The 22,489-nt window shown below is 34.8% G+C and overlaps 1 protein-coding gene across 1 annotated transcript in view; it reads right to left on the minus strand.

Moving 5' to 3' along the window:
- Positions 1–22,489, minus strand: part of LOC122480745 (phospholipid-transporting ATPase IB-like) — a 182,842-nt gene that overhangs the window by 38,284 nt on the left and 122,069 nt on the right. Inside the window, exons 27-28 of the mRNA XM_043575520.1 lie at positions 17,589–17,667; positions 1,250–1,311 (exon numbers count right to left, since the gene is read on the minus strand). Coding sequence (XP_043431455.1) covers positions 1,250–1,311; positions 17,589–17,667 — 141 coding nt within the window. The remainder of the gene's footprint in view (positions 1–1,249; positions 1,312–17,588; positions 17,668–22,489) is intronic.

Genomic DNA, 22,489 nt, shown 5'->3' on the forward strand with positions numbered 1-22,489 from the left:
TGTTTGTTTGTATGCATGCATGTCTATATGTGAGGAGGTCTGAAAAGAAGGAAATTTACTATATGCGTATGTCCACATAAATAAGAAAATACTACCTAACCTCATTTGATGTTTAGGAAGATACAACACAGAGTTAAAAGCCACGCCCATTATCATGAAGTAATAACGACAACCAGCTAAAGTGAAAAGAGGCAATATGCCAATAAATTGCTTCTTACGTAGAAGAAAACATGAGGAAAAACATGGTTTGTGGTTTTGTTGTTCCAACATGTGTTGTTAAATGAAAAAAAAAAAACAGACATGCAGAGGAATATGTTTCCACTTGCGGACCAAAAGAATAACATACAACATTGTGAATAAGACACAAAACTCAGAAGCCATAAAGAAAAATATCAATAAATTTAACTACATAAAACCAACATGCAGAATATATGCATGACAAAAATGGCATGAAAAATAATATGCAAAACTGGAAATATATTTATGTAACAAATATGGGGAGAAAATTAACATCCTTAACACATAAATATCTACTACTACTAATAAAAAGACCAACAACCCTATAGGACAATTGGTAAAGTAATTCAACAAACTTTTATACACACACATACAAAAGAAACGAAAGGGTTTTTTTTTACTTCATGCAAATACACTATCCTCAAAGCAAAAACTGCAATAGAATACCATTTTACCTACTAGATCAAAAAGTGTGGTAAGACTTACCGCCACTGGGGGCTTGGGGAAACTGATATTCTCATGACTAACTGTGTACAACCTATTTGGGGGATAATTTAGTAATAATTTCCAAGGTTCACAGTACTCTCTGATCCAGCCAGTTACACTTCTAGAAATTTATCCTACAGATCTACCTACCCATGGGCATAAAGAATAGACACTGTTGATAATGGCAAAGGACCCAGAACAATCTTTCCACTAATAGGAGACTAGTTAAGTACCATCACCCAGGTACGCTGTGTAGTGAAAAAACAAGATATAAAAGACCATCTCCCTACTTGTACAAAAGAAGAGAGGATAATATACATTAGGTACATGTATTTCACATTCCTACAAATTACATATGTGTGTGTGTATATACACACACACAACACACATGCATATGCAACCACTGTTCCTCCTTGGAGAAAGTATGGGAGCATGAGGGAGATTTAAAACTTATGGAATTCTTATAATGCTTGAACTTTTCAATTAAAAACTAGAAAAAGCGATTGAATCATATGGGTAATCTTACCGTATAAATGAAATTTCCAAGAAACAAATAGTCTGTAGTATAACCCCCTTGTAAGACCATATCTGAAAAATGAAAAAGTCATTTATTTATTTTTATAGAGTTTTAAATATAGATTTGAATTTATTTTTACCAAAGGTACCCATATTGGCCACCAGAAATGTTTCTCAATTATTGGTCATATTTCTAAAGTGACAACGATGCTCGCTTCACCTGTCGGTGTGACACTTTTCCATTTCTCACTCCAAAGATATATTAAGCAACAAATGATTCAATAAATTGCAAGGAGCACATGAATGTGATTATTAAACCTAGTTTCACATGCAAATAAGCCATCTGGGAAACCGAAAGTCCAATCCAATGAGTGACGCTGGAAAACAAGATTAGGATTTTAAGGATTTTGAAATAACACCTTGACACTATTTCTTTTCCAGGATTACTAAAATAATAAACCTAACAGGTAACTTAAATTTACAATGGAATTTCATAGTCTCTTCAATTATTGCTAAGTCTGCTATAACTTATGAATTTCATTCTGTATAAAGAGTCAAAACTATCTCAAGATTAGGATGATTTTTTTTTCACTTATTTTCACTTTTTATTTTTTTTAATGTTTATTTTTGAGAGAGAGAGACAGAGACAGAGCATGAGTGGAGGAGGGGCAGAGAGGGGGAGACACAGAATCAGAAGCAGGCTCCAGGCTCTGAGCTGTCAGCACAGAGCCCACCACAGGGCTCGAACCCACGAACTGTGAGATCATCATTACCTGAGCCGAAGTCGGACGCTTAACCGACTGAGTCACTCAGGTGCCCCTTATTTTCCCTTTTTAAAATTCTCGAATATATACTGGTGCTTCTGGTCCTGGTTGATATGGAAATATTGGGGTGCAAATCCCTGATATTAATACCAGTTCAGAAGCTCACTCATTCCATTTTCTCCTGATTAAGAACTCACTAAAAATACACAAGGCTCATACCCTTTCTTAAAATTATCTGCAGTGGAATATTAGGGCATCTCATTGACAGAACATATAGGTAAATATGTGGGGTCACCTAGGGAAGTGACAATGAGTCTGGATTGTGTATAGACCTAACTTGGTGAGTTTTATTGGGAATGGGGTGACAGTATAGATGAGAACAATCTTTTAACTGCCTAGAAACAGGGAGAAAACTGCAAAAAAAGGGAAAAAAAGGCCATATTGACTTATGTTGTCCAACTGCACATTCACAAAGGGAAAAGAGAAAGGGAAGCTTTGTTGGGTCACCAGGGAAACTTCCACTATGCACATGGTGATGTGAAACAGAGATTCTTTTCCTTCTGGATACTGTACAAAATCAATGATGCAAATAGAGAAAACCTCCACAGAATCTTTGTCGGAGTAACTAGGAGACAAAAAAAAAAAAAAATCCACAATCTCAGAAAGCTAATTAGGGTTTCAAAGCAGCTAAGGTGAGCACAGAAGCTGTGCTTGGTAAGTGATAGTAAAAGCTCCAGGGTAAAGCAAATACCAAGCTGGCTGAGGGCAGCAGACCTCAGAAAATATCGGCAAAAGTACTCTCCTTAAAAGAAACTTCTTCCAGTAGCTGGGAAAGAAAAATCTGATTTCTTGAGGTATAATACAAAAGTAGCAGGCACAGCATCGATGAAAAGAGACTGTAGGGAAAAAGGCAGGATATTCTATTCTACGTGATTTATATGGTTATTATCTACTATACTATACTGTACATCTGTGTAATGTATAAAATATGTTTGAAAATGGTTTGAAAGCAAATAAATGGAAGATCAGCAAAACTTATTAGATGATGTATACTCACCAAGGAATTTTGGAAAAAAAAACCTATTTTACCCAGCTAACAAAAAAATGATTGGAGAAGCCAGAGCAAAAAAGGCTTGTTGTGAGCATTTGATATGTTAATTGTAGAATTAAAATGAAGAAAGCAAAACCAAAAACAAACATAGTGTTAGAATAATCAATATGATTGTAGTTATTCAGCGCCCAGACAATGTGGAAATGATGTTAATTCATACAATATCTGAGGGCATATGTGAATGAGATGGGAAGTAGAGTAAGTTTGCAGATTGTCTCAACTATAATTAGGAGTCAAATAAGAACATTCAAAGCTAACAATCAAGTAATGGAATTATAAGTTCATATAAAGTGTAAAGGAGATAATGGGATGCTAGAGGAAAGGGAAGGGAAATGGAAGGATGGGAAACAAAATTTTTTCATACTTGGAAACAAATGGATTTGTCCAAAGAAAGAGAGCAATGTCTATTAAACTTACAATAAAAATAAGCATAAGAACAAAAATCCAAACCTTCCTGAATACCAGAAGACAATACACAAGGAACTCACAAAGAAATCCAACCGCATAATTAAAGATTAGAAAAAAATATATTAAAACAGGAAATGTGAAGTCTAATGAGATATTGCAAAGAAAACCTATTTTTTTGAAAAAAAAAACTACTCTCTGATTATATCTCAAGAACAAAACAGTTCTATACTGTATACAAGCAACAGGCCTTAAAATAAAAGTAATTCATAAAGTTTGAAAAGCAAATTACAGGGAAGGAAAATACAAATTAAAAGCATAAAACATGGTATTAATATTAATTGAGAAATTGAGGGTGAAGAGAATTAAACAAGCACTTTATAATGCCAAATGGTACAAATTGCAATGAATGTGAAACAACTTGGCGTACTGGAAGAACAAATAACATTTCTAAACCATAAACTATGAGAAATTAAAAGGGAAACAAATATTTTAGTAGGAGAAGACTTTCACTCACCTTTCTCAGTACATGACAGACCAGTGACAAGAAAATTAGCAAGACCAGGACTCTACCTGCCACCCATAAAGAAGTAACAGTACTTTTCCTCTTGCTATAGTCAATTAGATAATTGGATGGGGGGCACCTGGGTGGCTCATTCGGTTAAGCGTCCAACTCTTTTTTTTTTTTTTAATTTTTTTTTTCAACGTTTCTTTATTTTTGGGACAGACAGAGACAGAGCATGAACGGGGGAGGGGCAGAGAGAGAGGGAGACACAGAATCGGAAACAGGCTCCAAGCTCTGAGCCATCAGCCCAGAGCCCGACGTGGGGCTCGAACTCAGGGACCGCAAGATCGTGACCTGGCTGAAGTCAGACGCTTAACCAACTGCGCCACCCAGGCGCCCCAAGCGCCCAACTCTTGATTTCGGCTCAGGTCATGGTCTCATAGTCGTGAGATGGAGCCCTGCTTTGGGCTCTGCAGTAAGCATAGAGCCTGCTTGGGATTCTCTCTCTGTCTCTCTCTGTCTCTTTCTCTGTGTCTCTGTCTCTCTTTCTCCCTCTGCCCCCTCCCCTGATTATGTATGTGCTCTCTTTCCAAAGAAAGAAAGAAAGAGAATTGGACGAAACATATGAAATAATTTCTTCAGACATTGGGTAAAAAGCAGCACCGGACTGTGATCCCTGAGAGAAGGGTAAAGAGACCCACTCCTGCCCTTGCTTCATACCTGGAGGCAACTTCTGGTCTGTGCAGGGAGGAAGAGCCCAAAGACGGGTCAACACTTTGGCTAAGTTAATGAGACAGAGATTGGACCTTAGAGAGGCGGCTGGAATTTGTAGAAATGAACACTGGAAATGAGGGAACTCTGCAGAGAATGAGCTCCAGAAATTCTTTGGCTGAATGCCAATCTGTATATGTGTACTGAGAAATTTCACAAGGCCACCAACCAGCAGTTACTGTGGGAAACCAAGTTACCACAGAACTGCGAGTCAAAACTTGCCAGATCTAATATAGAGCTAGAAATTACTCTTGTTTCCATGGGTCAAAGTAAAGAGACCTTATTCAATATATGAAGCATTCAGTAGACACCCAAGAAGAGATAGCCCTTGTATAGGAACTAAATTACTTCTTAAGTAAAAGATACTCTAGACTCACTTGAAGAATAAGAAAAACAAATCTTAGAACGATCAAACTATTCATAGGGAATGTAACTTCCTGTAAAACCAAAGTCCAAGTATTTAAATGTATGCAACAGAAAACATTCAACAGCATAAAATTCACAATGTCCAGCACCCATTATAAAATTGTGGTCTATGAAGAAGCAAAACTTTGAACCATAGCCAGGAGAAAATCGGCCATAGAATCAATAGAAAAAAACAGATACTGCAGTGAATTAGCAGAAAAATCTTTAAGATACCTATTACAATTACACTCAATCATTTGAAAGAAAGCAATGAGAGAAAGACGTAAAGAAGAACTAATTAATATTTCTAAAGATGAAGAGTATTAACACATGAAAGGAAAATGTCACTGAATTATTATTAACCTCAGAGAGGCGGCTAAATAAAAGACCCAGTGAACTTGGGCACGGCAAAAGAAACTAAAAATGAACCAAAGAGAGAACAAAGATGGTATAAATGAACAGAGATGTGGGAAATATCAGGAGTTCCAATAGATGTGTGGTTGAAGTCCCAGAAAAAAAGGAAAGAGTGAGAGAAAAATATGTATAAAAAGAAATGATCAAATTTTTCCCTATTTGATGGAATCTATAAATCAACAGACCCCAAGAGCAATCTCAAGAAGGATAAATGCAAATAAAACAACACCAAAGCATGTCAGTATCAAATTGCTGAAAATGAGCAATGAAGAGAAAAATCTATAGACTACACAAAAATAGAAAACATAATACATGAAGAGAAACAAATAGGAAAAATATCAGACTTCCCAATGAAATAGTGCAAATCAGAAGACAGCAAACATTTTTCAAGTGTTGAAGAAAATAAACTTCCAATCTAGAATTCTGTACACAGAAAATTTTTTTCAAAATTGAAGGCAAAAGTATTCTGAGAAATAAAATTTGAAAGAATATCCATTTTCTTTAAATTTAAAAAGAATTTAAATTATCTTTAGATGCTTATGTTAGAAAAGGAGGCTACAAAATCAATGACCTAATCTTCCAACTTCAACAAGTTGGAAAGGAGCAAATTAAATCTCAGTTAAATAGAAGGGAAAGGAATAATAAAAGTAGAAATTAATACAATAGGAAAAAGACAAACAGTATATAAAATCAGTGAGACCAAAGTTGGTCTTTTGAAACTATCTATAAAGTTATCTAGGTGCACTGATCACCACAAAAAAAGAGAATTCAGAATTACCAATGTCAGTAATGAAAGAGAGAATTATCAGTAGTTATCAGTATGGGTATCACACATAATAAGGGAATACTATAAACAAATGTATGTCAATAAAGGTGACAACTTGGATGAAAATTTAAAATTCCTTGAAAGATACAAATTAACAAAATAGATTCAATAAAAAAAAACCTTGACCATCCTTATATTTAATAATAAGATTAACTTCATAATTAAAAACTTTCCCGGGCCTTCATCAGTAAATTCTCTCAAATATTTATGGAAGAAATAATGCTAATCTTCAACTTTTTCAGAAAATAGAGACAAGGGAAACACTGCCCAAATCAAGAAGCAAGTACTACGCTGATTCAAAATCCAGACCAAGAATACTATGGGTTAAGTCAGACAAATATCTCTCATAAACTTAAGTACAAAATCCTTAGCAAATATAAACAAATCAAATCTGAAAATAATCACCTTAAGAGATGCATTTAAAAATAATTTGATCAAATCCAAAATCTGTTCACAATAAACAGCTTCAGCAAACTAGAAATTAAAAGAAGCTTCCTCAACATGCTAATGGACATCTGTGGAAAAGCTAATATCCTAATTAATGGTAAAAGGAATTTTTCTTCTTAATATTAGGGAAAAAAACAAACATGTCCACACCTACCACTTCTGTTTAAAATTGTTTTGAAGGTCATAGACTGTGCATTAGTGCAAGAAGAAAGGAAAGGAAAAGAAGAAATAAACCTCTCTTTATTCACAATGTGGTATGTATAGAAAATACTAAAAAGGCAAAAAGCAGTTACTAGGAAAATTAGTGAATTTAGCAAGATCACAGGGTGCAAGTTATTGTAAGAAATAAAATGTATTTCTATATGGTAACAATGAAAAGTTGGAAAATAAGACATAAAAATACCACTTACAGTAGCATCCAAAACTTGCATAGTGATGGATAAGTTTAACAAAAGATGTGCAAAGACTGTACATTAAAAACTACAACAAATTCCTAGGAGAAATTAAAGACAACTTAAATCATTGGAGAGATACACTATGTTCATGAACTGGAAAACTTGATAATGTTAAGATGTCATTTCTCCTGAAGGTAATCTATAGACTAAATTGCAATCCAAATCTCAGTATTTTTAATTAGAATTTCAACTGATTTTTAACAATTTTTATTGAAATTCAAAGGACTTAGAATAGCCAGAATTTCTTCAGAGAAGTTATATTACCTGGGTCAGGATTTAAATATGAAGTATAATTATCAAGACAGTATGGTCTAAGAATAGATTTATGTCAGTGAAACATAGAGATTCCAGATACAGATCCATTCATACAGCTTCAAAGATGCCAACATAATTCCATGGGAAAAGCACAATCTTTTCAACAAAAGGTGCTGGAACAACTGGCCATCAATAGGCAAAAGATAAATCTCAACTCTTACCTCAATCCATAGACAAAAATTAAGATCAGAAAACTGAAAAACAAACTTCTAAAAGAAAACAGTATTAAGTCTTTGTAATCTTGCGGTGGGCAAAGGTTTCTTAGGATAAAAACAAAAACACAGACCATAAAAATGTTTGATAAATTGGACCTAAATTTAAAACTTCTGACTTTAACAATATTAAGAAAATTAATCAAGCCATAGATTAAGGTATAAAATTCCAGTGTATACATGACAAAGAACTCTTACCCAGAAAGAACACTAGCAACTCTGTGGGACAACTACAACAATTCAATTAAAAAATGGGTCAAGTACTTGGAAAAAAAAAACTCCCTCAGAGGAGGTATACAAATGGCAAAGAATCACACGAGGAGATGCTCTGTATCATTAGTCATCAGAAAAATGCAAAAGAACATCACAAAGAGCTAGTGTGTAATATTTTAGTGATGTTGTGAACAGTGAGACATGATAAAATGGGGTGAACTTATGCACATTGGATTTCTAATTTAAGATTATTTGATAGGAAACAGTCAAACATGTAGAATCTGTATGTACATCATCCATGTAGTCCCTGATTTACATGTATCCAAATTGCAAATGGCCTCCCTATAGGATTCGCTTCTATGGTAACAGGACCTTTCCAAGACTTTTCTGTGAGGCTGTCGCGCTCAGGTCTTGATACTTGCACCCATCACCACGCCTGCCTTCCTGCCATAAGAGCCTATAAACCACAGCTGCTGGAGATACCCAACTGCACCTTGCACCTGACCACCTCGACCTCTGTGAACTCTGAGAGGGTGAAAATAGTGGTATCTGGGCAAGTCAGTGACGCCATTGTAAGTAAATTAAGGGGAAAATGCATCCCAAATTCTAAATAATGTTTAATGACCTTTTGGAATATAAGATTTTCATTAGCTATAAATCACCAGAAATACAGTTAATACCATAGAATGCAAAGCATATTAAAGCATTAAAAACAGTGCCAACATTTTTACATATATATAAAATCATTCCTTGCCTATTTCTTTATTTCTTTACACTTGTACTAGAGCAGTAATTCCCAAACTTGTCCGTACTTTGGAATCTTCTGGTGAGCTTCACAAACCACTGATGCCTGTGGCCGAACCACAGAGATTGTGATTCAGGTCGTTTGGGCTTTTGGAATTTTTAAAAAAATCTCTCACTGATTCTTAGGTACAGACAAGTTTGGGAACTGCTGCATATACTAGAAAATGGTAGGGATGATGATCCTCTCTCTCTCTACTTACTTTCAAAGTCCTGCATTAATAGATTTCATGTGATACAAGTTAAAACATAACACTATGTAGATAATGTAAGTTTGGTCAGTTACATTTAGTATGACACATTTAGGCTGAATTTACAAAGTAGGAACCTGGAAACACTGGTTGTCGTTTCACGGAACTCCCCAATGCTGAGTGAGAGTTTGTGATTACGTGGTTTGCTTGCCTGTTATGTACAGAACGCCTTTAAATTTGAACATGTACTACACCTATTTGTGTGGTGTTGTGGGCAGTTAAGTAATTCAGTCCCATTAATTTGTAAGGAAATTTGCAAAGATTATTTTATCTTAGTTACTCCTCTGTCCCACCCAGTAAGCACAAATAATCATAATTGTTTATTTCTTGTAGAGAATGTAAGGGTGGTGTGTGTGTGTGTGTGTGTGCGCGTGCACATGCTGGGGGACATTTTACATGTTATGAGATTGAAAATTTTAGTGAATCTTAGAGAAAAATGCTTAAAAATGAATGTTTTAAAAAGAATTACCGTATTTTTAAAAATTGTTTTAAAAGCAAATTTTACTTTTATTTACTTAAAATATTTATTTACTTAAAATATTTTAAATAAATTATTTAAATAAATAAAATATTTAAAATAAAAAATATTTATTTACTTAAAATATTTTATTTTACTTTTGAGAGAGAGAGAGACAGAGTGTGAGCAGGGGAGGAGCAGAGAGAGTGAGAGACACAGAATCCGAAGCAGGTTCCAGGCTCTGAGCTGTCAGCCCAGAGCCCAGTGTGGGGCTCGAACTCACAAACCCTGAGATAATGACCCAAGCCGAAGTCGGATGCTTAACCGACTGAGCCACCCAGGCGCCCCAAGAATTACTGTATTTAATACTTGACATTTAACAACAGAAATTCCGTAAGATACAAATTTAATAAAACCATAGTATTTCTTGTTCTGGATTTGCATTCATTATTACCACAGTGGTTCAAATTCCTTTCTCTATTTTGAGGATGAGCTAAGATCCCCCAAATATATTCTATTTATTGTATACAATAAGTCTTTACCAGATTTATTGACATATAATTTACATACCATACATCCACACATTTAAAGTGTGCAGCTCAATGGCTTTTAGTATATTAACAGAACCAGGCAACTATCAGCATCATCAGCTTGAGAACACTTTCCTTCCCTCACAGAAGAAACCCCAGACCTCTTGGCTATTACTGCCCCATCCATCCCCCAGCCTTAGGCAAACACTAATCTGTTTTCAGTCTTTATATAATTTGCCTGTTCTGAACATTTCATGTAAATAGACTCATATAATAGGTGGTCTTGTGACTAGCTTCTTTCACTTAGTATAATGTTTTCAAGATTCATCACTGTTGTAGCATGATCAATACTTCATTCCTTTTTGTTAATAAACACTATTCCATTGTATGTATATAGCACATACCCATCATATATCCATTCATTGATTAATGAACATTTGGGTTATTACGAATAAAGCTGCTATGTGTACAAATTTTTCTGTGGCATAGACTTTCATTTCTCTTGGGCATATACCTAACAGTGTAATTGCTGAATAATACGGTAACTCAGTGCTTAACCATTACAGGAAATGCCAGACCGTTTCCCAAAGGGGCTACACCATGTTACATTCCTGCCAGCGGTGTGTGAGGGTTCCAGTCTCTACATCTTTGCCAACAGTCATTGCTGTCTGTCATTTTGATTATAGCCACCCTAATGGACATGAAGTATTACCTCATTGTGGTTTTAATTTGCATTTGTTTAATGATTAATGATGTTGACCATCTTTTCATGTATTAGTTATTTGAATATCCTCTGGGGGGAAAGGTCTATTCAAATCTTTGGCATGTTTTGAAAATTGGGTCTTTTTGTCTTTTTACTGTTGAGTTGTAAGTGTTCCTCATACAGCCCAGATAGAAATCCTTGTTATAAATATAATGTGTAAATGCTTTGTTCTATTCTGTGGGTTGTATTTATACTTTTTTATTGAAGTATAATTGACATACAATGTTATATTAGTTTCAGGTGTACAACATATTGATTAGACAATTCTATTCATTACTCAGTGCTCACCACAATAAGTGTTAGTCACCATTTGTCACCATAAAAAGTTATTACAGTATTATTGACTCCATTCTCTGTGCTGTATTTTTCATCTCCATTTATCTATTTCACCCATTCCCCACCTACCTGCCATCTGGTCACCAACAGTTTATTCTCTGTATTTGTCTAGCATTTTGTTCAATTGTTTTATTCAATTTGTTCTGTTCATTTGTTTTGTTTTTTAGATTCCACACGTAAGTGAAATCATATGGTATTTGTCTTTCTCTGACTTAACTTCACTTAGCGTAATAACCTCTAGGTCTGCCCATGATGTCACAAATGGCAAAAAAACAAAACAAAACTTGTTCTTTTTTATGGCTGAGTAATATTCCATTGTATGTATATGCATGTGTATGTGTGTGTGTATGTATGTGTGTGTATGTGTGTGTGTACACACATACCACATCTTGTTTATCCATTCATCTATAGATGGACACTTGGGTTCCTTCTGTATCTTGGCTATTGTAAATAATGCTGCAGTAATCCTAGGGGTGTGTATATCTTTTTGAAATTCTGTTTTTGTTTTCTTTGTGTTAATATCCATTAGTGGGATAGCTGGATCATATGGTGTTTATATGTTTCATTTTTGAGGAACCTCCATACTGTTTTCTACAGTGGCTGCCCCAGTTTACATTCCCATCGACAGTGCATGAGGGCTCCCTTTTCACCACATCCTCATCAACACTTATTTCTTATCTTTTTGGTATTAGCTATTCTGATTGGTGTGAGGTGATATCTCACTGTAGCTTTGATTTGCATTTCCCTGATGATCAGTCATGTTGAGCATCTTTTTATGTGTCAGTTGGCCATCTGTATGTCTTCTTTGGGAAGACATTCAGGTCCTCTACCCATTTTTAATCAGATGCCTTTTTTTTTTATGTTGAGTTCTTTTTGTATTTTGGATATTAACTCCTTATCAAATATATCATTTGCAAATATCTTCTCCCATTTACTAAGTTGCCTCTTGTTTTGTTGATGGTTGCTTTTGCTGTGCAAAATCTTTTAATTTTGGTGTAGTCCCACTAATTTATTTTTTCTTTTGTTTCCCTTGCCTGATGAGACATGTGGATAAGTGTGTTGCTAAGCCTAATGTCCAAGGATTACTGTTATGTATTCTTTTAAATTTTATAATTTCAGGTCTCACATTTAGATTTTTAATCCATTTTGAATTTATTTTTGTGTATGGTGTAAGAAAGAGGTCTAGTTTCATTCTTTTGAATGTAGCTGTCCAGTTTTCCCAACACCAATTATTGAAGAGACTGTCTTTCCCCATTGTATATTCTTGCCTCCTTTGTTGTAGATTGACTGTATAGGCTTGGGTTTATTTCTGGAGTCTCTATTCTGTTGATTCATGTGTCAGTTTTTATGCCAGTGCCATATTGTTTTGATTACTGTAGCTGTGTGGTATATCTTGAATCTGGAATTGTAATACATACCTCCAGATTTGTTCTTTTTCAAAATTGCTGTGGCTCTTCAGGATTTTTGGTGGTTCCATACAAGTTATAGGACTATTTGTTCTAGTTGTGTGAAAAATGCTATTGGTATTTTGATAGGGATCACACTGAATCTTTAAATTGTTTTGGGTATTATGGACATTTTAACAATATTAATTTTTCTAATCCACAAGCATGATGTATCTTTCCATTTTTTTGTGTCAATTCAGTTTCTTTCACCAGTGTCTTATAGTTTTTGGAGTATAAAGTCTTTTACATCTTGATTAAATTTATTTCTAGGTATTTTATTCTTTTTTGTGTAATTTTAAATGGGGTTTTTTCTTAAATTTCTATTTCATTAGCAGGATATAGAAATGCAATAGACTTCCACAGGGCACCTAGGTGGCTGAGTTGGTTAAGTGACCAACTCTAGACTTTGGCTCGGGTCATGATCTCATGGTCATGAGATCAAGCCCTGCATTGGGCTCCACACTGGGCATGGAGCCTGCTTAAGATTTTCTCTCCCTCTCCCTCTTCCCTTCTTCTTCCTCTCCCCCCCCCAAAAAAAAAGAAAAAGTAAAAGGAAATGCAACAGATTTCTTTATATTAATTTTGTATCCTGCCACTTTATTGAATTCATTTATTCATTTGGGAGGTGTTGCGAGCTAAACAGTATTACATCTTTCAATCCACAAACGTTGGATGACTTTATGTTCATTTAAGTCTTCTTTAATTTCTTTCAACAATGTTTTATAATTTTCAAGGTATAAATTTTGAACTTTTGTTAAATTTATTTCTAAGTATTTTCTTCATTTTTATGCAATGGTAAATAGAATTGTTTTCTTAGTGTCACTTTCTGTTTTCTTATTTCTGTTGTATAGAAATAAAATTGATTCTTTGTGTGTTAATCTTGTACCCTAAACCTTAATTTGTTTATCTTTAATAGTATTTTAATTTTAGCATTATATATATATATATATATATATATATATATATATATATATATAACATGGGGTTTTAGCAATATATATTATATGTATTATATATATATATATATATATATATATATATATATATATATAATCATGTCATATACAAATAGAGATCATTTTACTCTTTCCTTTCTACACTGGATGATTTTTATTGCATTTTCTTGCCCAACTATACTGCCTAGTATTACCAGAACAATGATGAATAGAAGTACTGTAAATGATATTTTTGTCTCTTTTTTTAAGCATATTTATTTATTTTTCAGAGAGAGAGAGAGAGAGAGAGAGAGAGAGAGAGAGCATGCGTGCGAGAGGGAGAGGGAGAATGAGCGGGGGAGGGGCAGAGAGAGTGGGAGAGAAAGAATATGAAGCATGCTCTGTGTTCTCAGCGTGGAGCCTGATGCTGGGCTCAATCTCACAAACTGAGATCGTGACCTGAGCTGAAATCAAGAGTCAGATGCTTAACCCACCAAGACACCCAGGTGCCCCTCATTCTTGATTTTAGGGGAAAGCATTCAGTCTTTCACCATTAAACATGTTAACTGTGGGAGTTTTGTAGATGTCTTTTATCAGATTCAGAAAGATCAATTCTATCCCTACTTTAAAGTGTGAATGTTTTTATCATGAAGATGTATTGACTTATGTCAAATGCTTTTTCTGAATTTATTGAGACAATCATGTAATTTTTGTCCTTTATTTTTATGATGAATGACATTATTTTTGTGTGTTAAACCAACCTTGCATTCCTGAGATAAATCCCATTTGGTGCTTTTGTGTGTAACCTTATATATATTTCTAGATTTAGTATGTTGATATTTTGATAAAGATTTTACATCTATACTATTTTGTGAAATTTACTTTAAAATCATTTATGAAAAGACAGAAGATGGAATAATGCATTTACACTGTCTTATATGATTACATCATTTCCTTTATCAATGCTCTTTGTGAACTGGGTTTACTTATTTTTAATCTGAAGAACCTCCTTTAGTATTTCTTGAAAAGCATGTATTACAGTAACAAATCCTGTCATTTTTCTGTTTATATGAGAATGTCTCTGTTTTGCCTTCATTTTTGAAAAATTATTTTGTTGGGCATAAGATTCTTGGTTGACAGGTTTTTTTCTTTCAGCACTGCCTTCTGACCTCCATTTTTGTGTGTGTGTGATGAGAAGTCATCTGTAAGTCTTAACTGGAGCTCCCTTGTCCATGAGCCACTTTTATTTCTCTGCTTTCAATATTTTCCTGTTGTTTTTGGCTTCCAACATTTTTGCTACATGTGTCTGGGTATGGATCTCTTTGCATTTATCTCACTTAAAGTTCACTGAGCCCCCTTGGATGTACAAATTAATGTTGTTCAGCTAATTGGAAGCTCTTTAGCTATCATTTCCTTGAATAGTTTTACTACTTCATTCCTTTTCTCCTCTGGTTCTTATACCCCATTTGCCTATATTGGTGTGTTTAAAGGCTTCTCATATTTCTGAGTCTGTGTTCATTTTCCTTCATTCTGTTTTTCTCTCTGGTTTTCAAATTGCATCCTTTCCATTAATGTAGCATCAAGTTTCATAATTCTTTCTTCTTCCAGTTCACATTTACTGTTGAGCCCCTCTAATGAATTTTTCATTTTGGTTATTAAAACTTTTCAGCTCCAGAAGTTTCATTTGGTTCTTTTTTATAATTTCTGTCTCTTTTTTGATAATCTGTTTGATGTGCCTTCATACCCTCATACCTTTAAGGATTTCTTATGGTTCTTTCAACATGTTTGTATTGGCTAATTTGAACTCTTTGTAACTCTGACATGTAGGCCCTCTCACAGAAACAGGAAGTTTCTGTTGCCTACTTGTTACTGGGTATATGGGTCATGCTGCCCTGTCTCTTTGCATGTCTTGTACTTTTTGGTGTTGCTGAAAACTAGACATCTTACATAATACACTGTAGCTACTCTGGATACTAGTTTCCCTCCCCTGTCTTCAAGGCTTACATTTGTTTTGATGTTTATTTGTTCTGTGATTTGGCTGGCTATTTTAGTTGAAGTCTCTTGCCCCTGTAGTATGAAACCTTGGTATTGCTCCTTGGAAGGTGCAGCCCTGAGCAGGCACACAGTCACCTTGGTTTTATCTGGTCTGCATTGACACTCCTTTTCCCTCATTTTTCCATTAAGCTACCTGACTCACTTGGTATTACACCAGTTGTTAGGCTCCACTAATTACCCACGGGATATTCTATTGTTTTTGACAGTGTTCTAGGGCATTAATTGTACAGCAGTCTGATCTGATTAAATTCAGGCTGGGTTAATTTTGAGACAGGTCTTTGAGGTTTGTTCTCACCTCAGGAGGGCTATTTTTATCTGTTTCTGTCCCTGGTTCTTTCTGAACCAGGCCTATGGTTTAGCTTGTTGGTCTCATTTAAGAAGAATTATTATCTTTGAGAACATCCCTAGACTTGAACTCTTCCCCCAGTATGTTTCAAACAGTCACTTACTTTGGAAAGAGTTTTGGGGCTGTCTTTTCTTATGTACCACCTGTTACCGTAGGTAAAACCTTATTGCCACTACCTTTGGTGGTAGTGAGGTTGTCGTCACTGGTCTTCTTGGCTTGCCTTCCCAGCAATCTCTTGGAGATTCTCTTCCCTACAAGCAAGCTGTGGGGAGAGCGGTCATGGATTTGGTATTCTTAGCCTATCGTGCCTGTTGTAGAGACTTTCTCCTATGGACATAGGTTGATTGGAAAAGGAGAGCTCTAACCTCTTGGCCACACTCATCAGGAATTTGGCCTCTTCAACTCAAAGTTAGGGGCAGGGGATAAGAAATGCCGGTGGCCTGGCTCTCCTGTGAGATATTGTAACATTGAGTGATCATTGAGAATACTAGTATTCCTACCCTCTTGGCCACACTTGGCTGTAGTGGAGCTTCCATCAAGCTAGGGTGTGATTAAGATAGGGAAGGAGTAGGTCATGGCTACAATGCCATAGACTCTCAATGTTCTTACTGAGTAGTAGGTTTGCTTGAATAAATGTGTCTTCATTTGTCTTTAGGACAATATCCAGAGAAGGTGCAGAGTCATGTTTTTATAATTTTGACCAGTTTTGCTTATCTGGGTGGGAGGCAGGTCCAAGGAGCTCCTCACAACTCCATCCTAAAAGGAACTTTTTGTAAACTTGTGATTTTGCTATATTTGTTACCATTTGAAACTTTTGTCCATTGTTTTTACAGTGAAGGCCTTTAGCTATATTAATGGCAGATCCTTTCTTTTAAATACCAACAAATAACACATACAACTCAAACTCAATGTTTAAAAAATATGTCCAAGATAAAGGATATATTTCTAGTAACACCCAATGAAAATTAAATCTGGTTAAAGAAAAATAATTATATTTCACACCTTAATTTATGGCTGTGAACCCATTACACAACAATAGCACACTTCATAAATATATCTCCTACATTTAGATGTATTGGACCCACATTAGTCTGTAGAAAAACTTCATACATAATGTTATTTGGAAAATCGTATATCAGGAAAAGGAGACTTGGTCTAATAATAAAGTGTATTAAACTTGTGGTATAGTCCAAATTGTAGCATGAAGTTTGGGAAGTGAAATAAGAAAATAGACATAAACTTCAAACTTACTAATGGAAGGCACCTATGATTCATTAAAATGATTATGCTTTCTATCAGACCTGCCAACTCAAATATTAAAAATGAATAATAAAAGCACTAATTCTCAATTTATATATGTCAGACACAAAGAAAATGCTTTCTAAAGATCCACTGTTAAGTGTCAGCTGGACTTTAATTTTATACATATTTTAAAATTCCCTTTTTGTTGCCTTCAGGTCTTTCTTTGGAGACACACACGTGTGCGCGTGCGCACACACACACACACACACACACACACACAGAAATACTGGCCCCAGTGAGAAAAACATGCTCTTTGTTGAATATATGAAACAATGAAGCCATTACCATGCTCCAGCATTTTCATGGGCATCCAGAAGAGAATGAAGGAATGGACCAAAGCATTTATGCATTGAAACCAAAATACCTAAAAGAAAACAAAGCAAGAAAGTTATGATAGTATGTTGGTGTAAATCTAAAAATATGTGACATTAGGAAATATACTTGCAGTTTGAAACACGGTTATAAAGCCAAAATGTTTTCCTAGATATGGAAAAATTCCATTTCTTCTACTCCTAAAAGAAATGACTATGAAATTAAAGGATATTATTTGAAAACTCATTAAATATAAATGTGTAGGATTCAAATATAGAATATTTGTTATAAAAAGTATAAAAACCTAAATTATCCAATGAAAAAGAACCAGAAGTAGTAATTTGTAAAAGAAATAAAAGTATTTTTCAGTCCTTAAATTGTAGTGTTTTAAATATAATTTCTTTCATGTAATACAGTCTGCACCTTTACATCGACACCCAGACTTTGGTCAAAGTAAATTTTAATAAACCATATACAATTTTCTTAAAGGAAATATTAATAATATAAAATCTCTAGGGTCAAACAAGAGTACATTGGTTAGGAGACGGTAGAACAACAGCGAAAACAAATCTTTGTTCTTTTGGGTCTAAATGTATCGGTTATTTTTATGTTTGCCAGGAAGACTTACAGATAAAGGACTAGAGGAGAAAAATATGTGGAAAAAAACATATCTGTCCTGTGACCTAAATTTCCTGAAGTAAAGCTGTTTTTAGGAAAGAATGTAAGACACTGGTTTAAAAACACAACTAGTGCCAAACTGGAAAACCTCAAGATTCATGGAACATTGGGCAGAATACATAGAAGTTTCTGTCTCTGTGGAGAAAAATTATCCTTGGACTTAGCACAACTCCTGTCCTTCCTAATATTAAAATGCAGATCCAAAAGGGCTAAATTGTTTCCAGTTAACGTGCCAGTATTCCAGAACAAAACTCAAGAAAAGTCATGGTGATACAAAATAAAAAACTTTTGTGCACAGCAAAGGAAGCCATCAGGAAAACAAAAAGGCATCTTATTAAATGGGAGAAGATATTTGCAAATGATTCATCCAATAAGGAGTAAATTTCCAAAATATATTTGTAAAAAAACTTGTACAACACACACACAAACACACACACACACACACACACACACACACACACACACACACACAATCTGATTTAAAAATGGGAAGAGAATTTAAATAGACATTTTTCCAAAGAAGACTTACAAATGGCCAACTGACACATGAAAAGATGGTCAACATCACTAATCATCAGAAAAAGGCAAATCAAAACCACAATGAGAGACCACCTTACACCTATCAGAATGGGTAGAATCAAAAAGACAAGAGATAACAAGTGTTGGTGAAGAGATGGAGAAAAAAGAACCCTCGTGCACTATTGGTAGCAATGCAAACTGGTGCAGCCACAGTAGAAAACAGTATGGAGTTTTCTCAAAAAATTACATATAGTAATGCCATATGATCTAGTAATACCACTACTGGGTATTTACCCAAGAAAACCGAAAACACTAATTCATACAGATACATGCACCACTATATTTACCGCAGCATTATTTGCAATAGCCAAGATATGGAAGCAACCCGTGTCCATCCGTACATGAAGGGATAAAGAAGATGTGATATGTATATACAATTGAATACTGTTCAGCCGTAAAAAAGTAGGAGATCCCACCATTTGCAACAATATGGATGGGCCTAGAGGGTTCTATGATAGGTGAAATAAATCAGGCAGAGGATGACAAATACCATATGATTTCACTTATATGTGTAATCTAAAAATAAATGAACAAACAAAAACCATAAGAAATCAATACAGAGAATACACTGGAAGTTGCCAGAGGAATGGGAGAGTGGAGGCATGGGAAAAATGGGTGAGGGGGGTGAGGCTTCCAGTGTGGAATGAGTAAGTCATGGGGATAAAAGGTAAAGCACAGGGAATATAGTTAATGGTATTATAATAGTGTTGTATGGTGACTGATGGTAGCTACACCTGTATAGAATAGATGTAGGTAGAATAATATATAGGCTTCTTGAATCACTGTTTTACACCTGAAACTAATGTAGCATTGTGTGTCAACTATACTTTAATCAATCAATCAATGTAAAGGGAAAAAATATATTCATGGTTATACAAAAATATCTATCACGTAGGACAAATCCAATTCAGAATTATCAGGCATTAAAAAAAAAAAGGCAGAAAAACACTACCCAAAATGAGGACGTAAAAATTAATTAAATCCAACCTACAACCAACACACATACTAAAATTTGCAGATAAGAATGTTGAAAGAGTATAACTCTATTCTTTTTTTGAAACAGTATTTATTCTTTATGTTCAAAAGCTTAGTAGGGAAATAGAAGATATAAAAAATTTCCAGATAGAAATTTAATAGATTAAAAACTATAAATTTTGAGATAATAAACTTACTAGATGGCAGTAATGCAGATTCAGCATTGCAGAAGAATTAATGGCATAGATATTGCAGAAGTAATTGAAGACAACATGATAAAACACCCAAACAAAACAAAATTAACAGGAGGATGTATAAAACAAAGGTATAGGTTCAATGAAGTTTTGGACAACTTCAAGTGATCTAACATATGTATAATTGGAAGCAACAGAAGGAGAGAAGATAGGCCAGAAAAAATATTTGAAAATACAATGGCTGAAAACTTTCCAAATTTGATGTAAACTATAAACCAAGAAACTTTTTTTGTAAAGGACAAGATGGAAAAAAAGTATTTTATTATTTGGGGGTCACAAGATCTCCATTACAACTACTCAATTCTGCTGTTGTACCTCTACGATAATCATAATGAATTTGTGAATGAATGGTCATGGCTGTTTCCCAATAAAATTTTATTTTTTTTTATTTTTTATTTTTTTATAATTTTTTTTCAACGTTTATTTATTTTTGGGACAGAGAGAGACAGAGCATGAACGGGGGAGGGGCAGAGAGAGAGGGAGACACAGAATTGGAAACAGGCTCCAGGCTCCGAGCCGTCAGCCCAGAGCCCGACGCGGGGCTCGAACTCACGGACCGCGAGATCGTGACCTGGCTGAAGTCGGACGCTTAACCGACTGCGCCACCCAGGCGCCCCTCCCAATAAAATTTTATGAAATCAGGCAATGGACTAGATTTGGCCTATAGCCCATAGTTTGCTGATCTTTTTTTTTTTTAACATTTATTTATTGTTGAGACAGAAAGCATGAGCGGGGGAGGGACAGAGAGAGAGGGAGACACAGAATCTGAAGCAGGTTCCAGGCTCTGAGCTGGCAGCACAAAGCCCGACACAGGGCTCGAACTCACGAACCGTGAGATCATGACCTGAGCTGAGTCAGACACCTAACCGACTGAGCCCCCAGGGGCCCCCTCATCTTCTTACTATAAACCTACAGATCCAAATCCTCAGTGCACCCCAAGCACAGGAACCATGAAGAAACAAGTCACCACAATCCAATTGCTCAAATCTGGGGGGGAAAAAATCTTCAAAGCATCCAGATGAAAAAAGACACATGAAAGGTATAAAGTGAGGATGACAGTAATTCCACATCAAAACAATGCAAGTAAGAAGACAATGGAAATTACTGAAAGAAATAAACTGTCAAACCTAGAATTTTATGCCAACCGAAAATAACTTTCAAAAATGAAGGTCAAATGAAGACCTTTTGAGTTCCATAAAAACTAAGAGTTCACTGCCAGCAGATTTGCACTACAAGGAATGTTAAAGGAAGCTCTGCAGGCAGAAGGAAATTAGAACACATATTAATGTGAATCCACACAAAGGGTAGAAGATTACTGGAAATAACAAAAGTATGGGTAAAGATCTAAGTGTTTCTCTTACTATTTAAGTCACTTTGAAAAATAATTGTTCAAGCACAAGTATTCATATGGTGTGGGGTTGTTAACATATGTAAAAGTAACATGTATGACAACATTAGTCCAAAGGTCAGAAGGAGAGAAATGGAAGTGTACTATTAAGGTTTTTATACTGTATGTGAATTAGTGTATCACTTGAAGTCATACTACACTAACTTAACAATACATGGTGTAAACCCTAAAGCAAATTCTTTAAAGAAAAGAATTATAGCTAAGAAGCCAACAAGGAGATGAAATGGAATTCACAAAAATTAATCCAAAAGAAGTCAGAACAAGAGAAAACAAGGAAACAAATTATAATTAGGAAAAATCAAAAATGTGTAGAAAGATGGTTAAATTTGAACCAAAACACATCAATAAACATATGAAAATGTAAATACTTTAAACACGCAGTATAGAGACGTAATATCAGACCGGATAACAAAGACTACAAACTGCCCACTAGAAGACTCGAATGAATGAATGAATGAATGAATGAATGAATAAAAATAAGAGGATGGAAAAGATATATCATAAAAACACTAAAAAAAGCTGGAGTTGTCATATTACTATCAGACAAAATAGACAAGATCAAAGAAGAAAATAATAAAGGTAATTTCATAATGAAAAAGGGATCAATCAAGACAATATAACAATCCTAAACATTTATACACCTAATAACAGAACTGCAAAATACATGAAGCAAACCTGATAGAACTTCAGAGGGATATAGATGAATCCATGCTTTGGGTTGGAGATTTTAGTTCCTCTCCAACTGAGGAGGGCACCTGTTGGGATGAGCACTGAGTATTGTATGGAAACCAATTTGACAATAAATATTATAAATTATATAATTATATTATAAAATTATAATACATATAATACATATTATAAATTATATATTATAATTATAAATTATATTTAATATATGGGTGGCTCAGTGGGTTAAGTGTATGACTTCCCCACTCATGCTCTGTCTCTGTCTCCCAAAATTGAATAAAAGTTAAAAAATT

The sequence above is a fragment of the Prionailurus bengalensis genome, chromosome A1 (genome assembly GCF_016509475.1).
Source record: "Prionailurus bengalensis isolate Pbe53 chromosome A1, Fcat_Pben_1.1_paternal_pri, whole genome shotgun sequence".
NCBI classification, from domain to species: domain Eukaryota; kingdom Metazoa; phylum Chordata; class Mammalia; order Carnivora; family Felidae; genus Prionailurus; species Prionailurus bengalensis.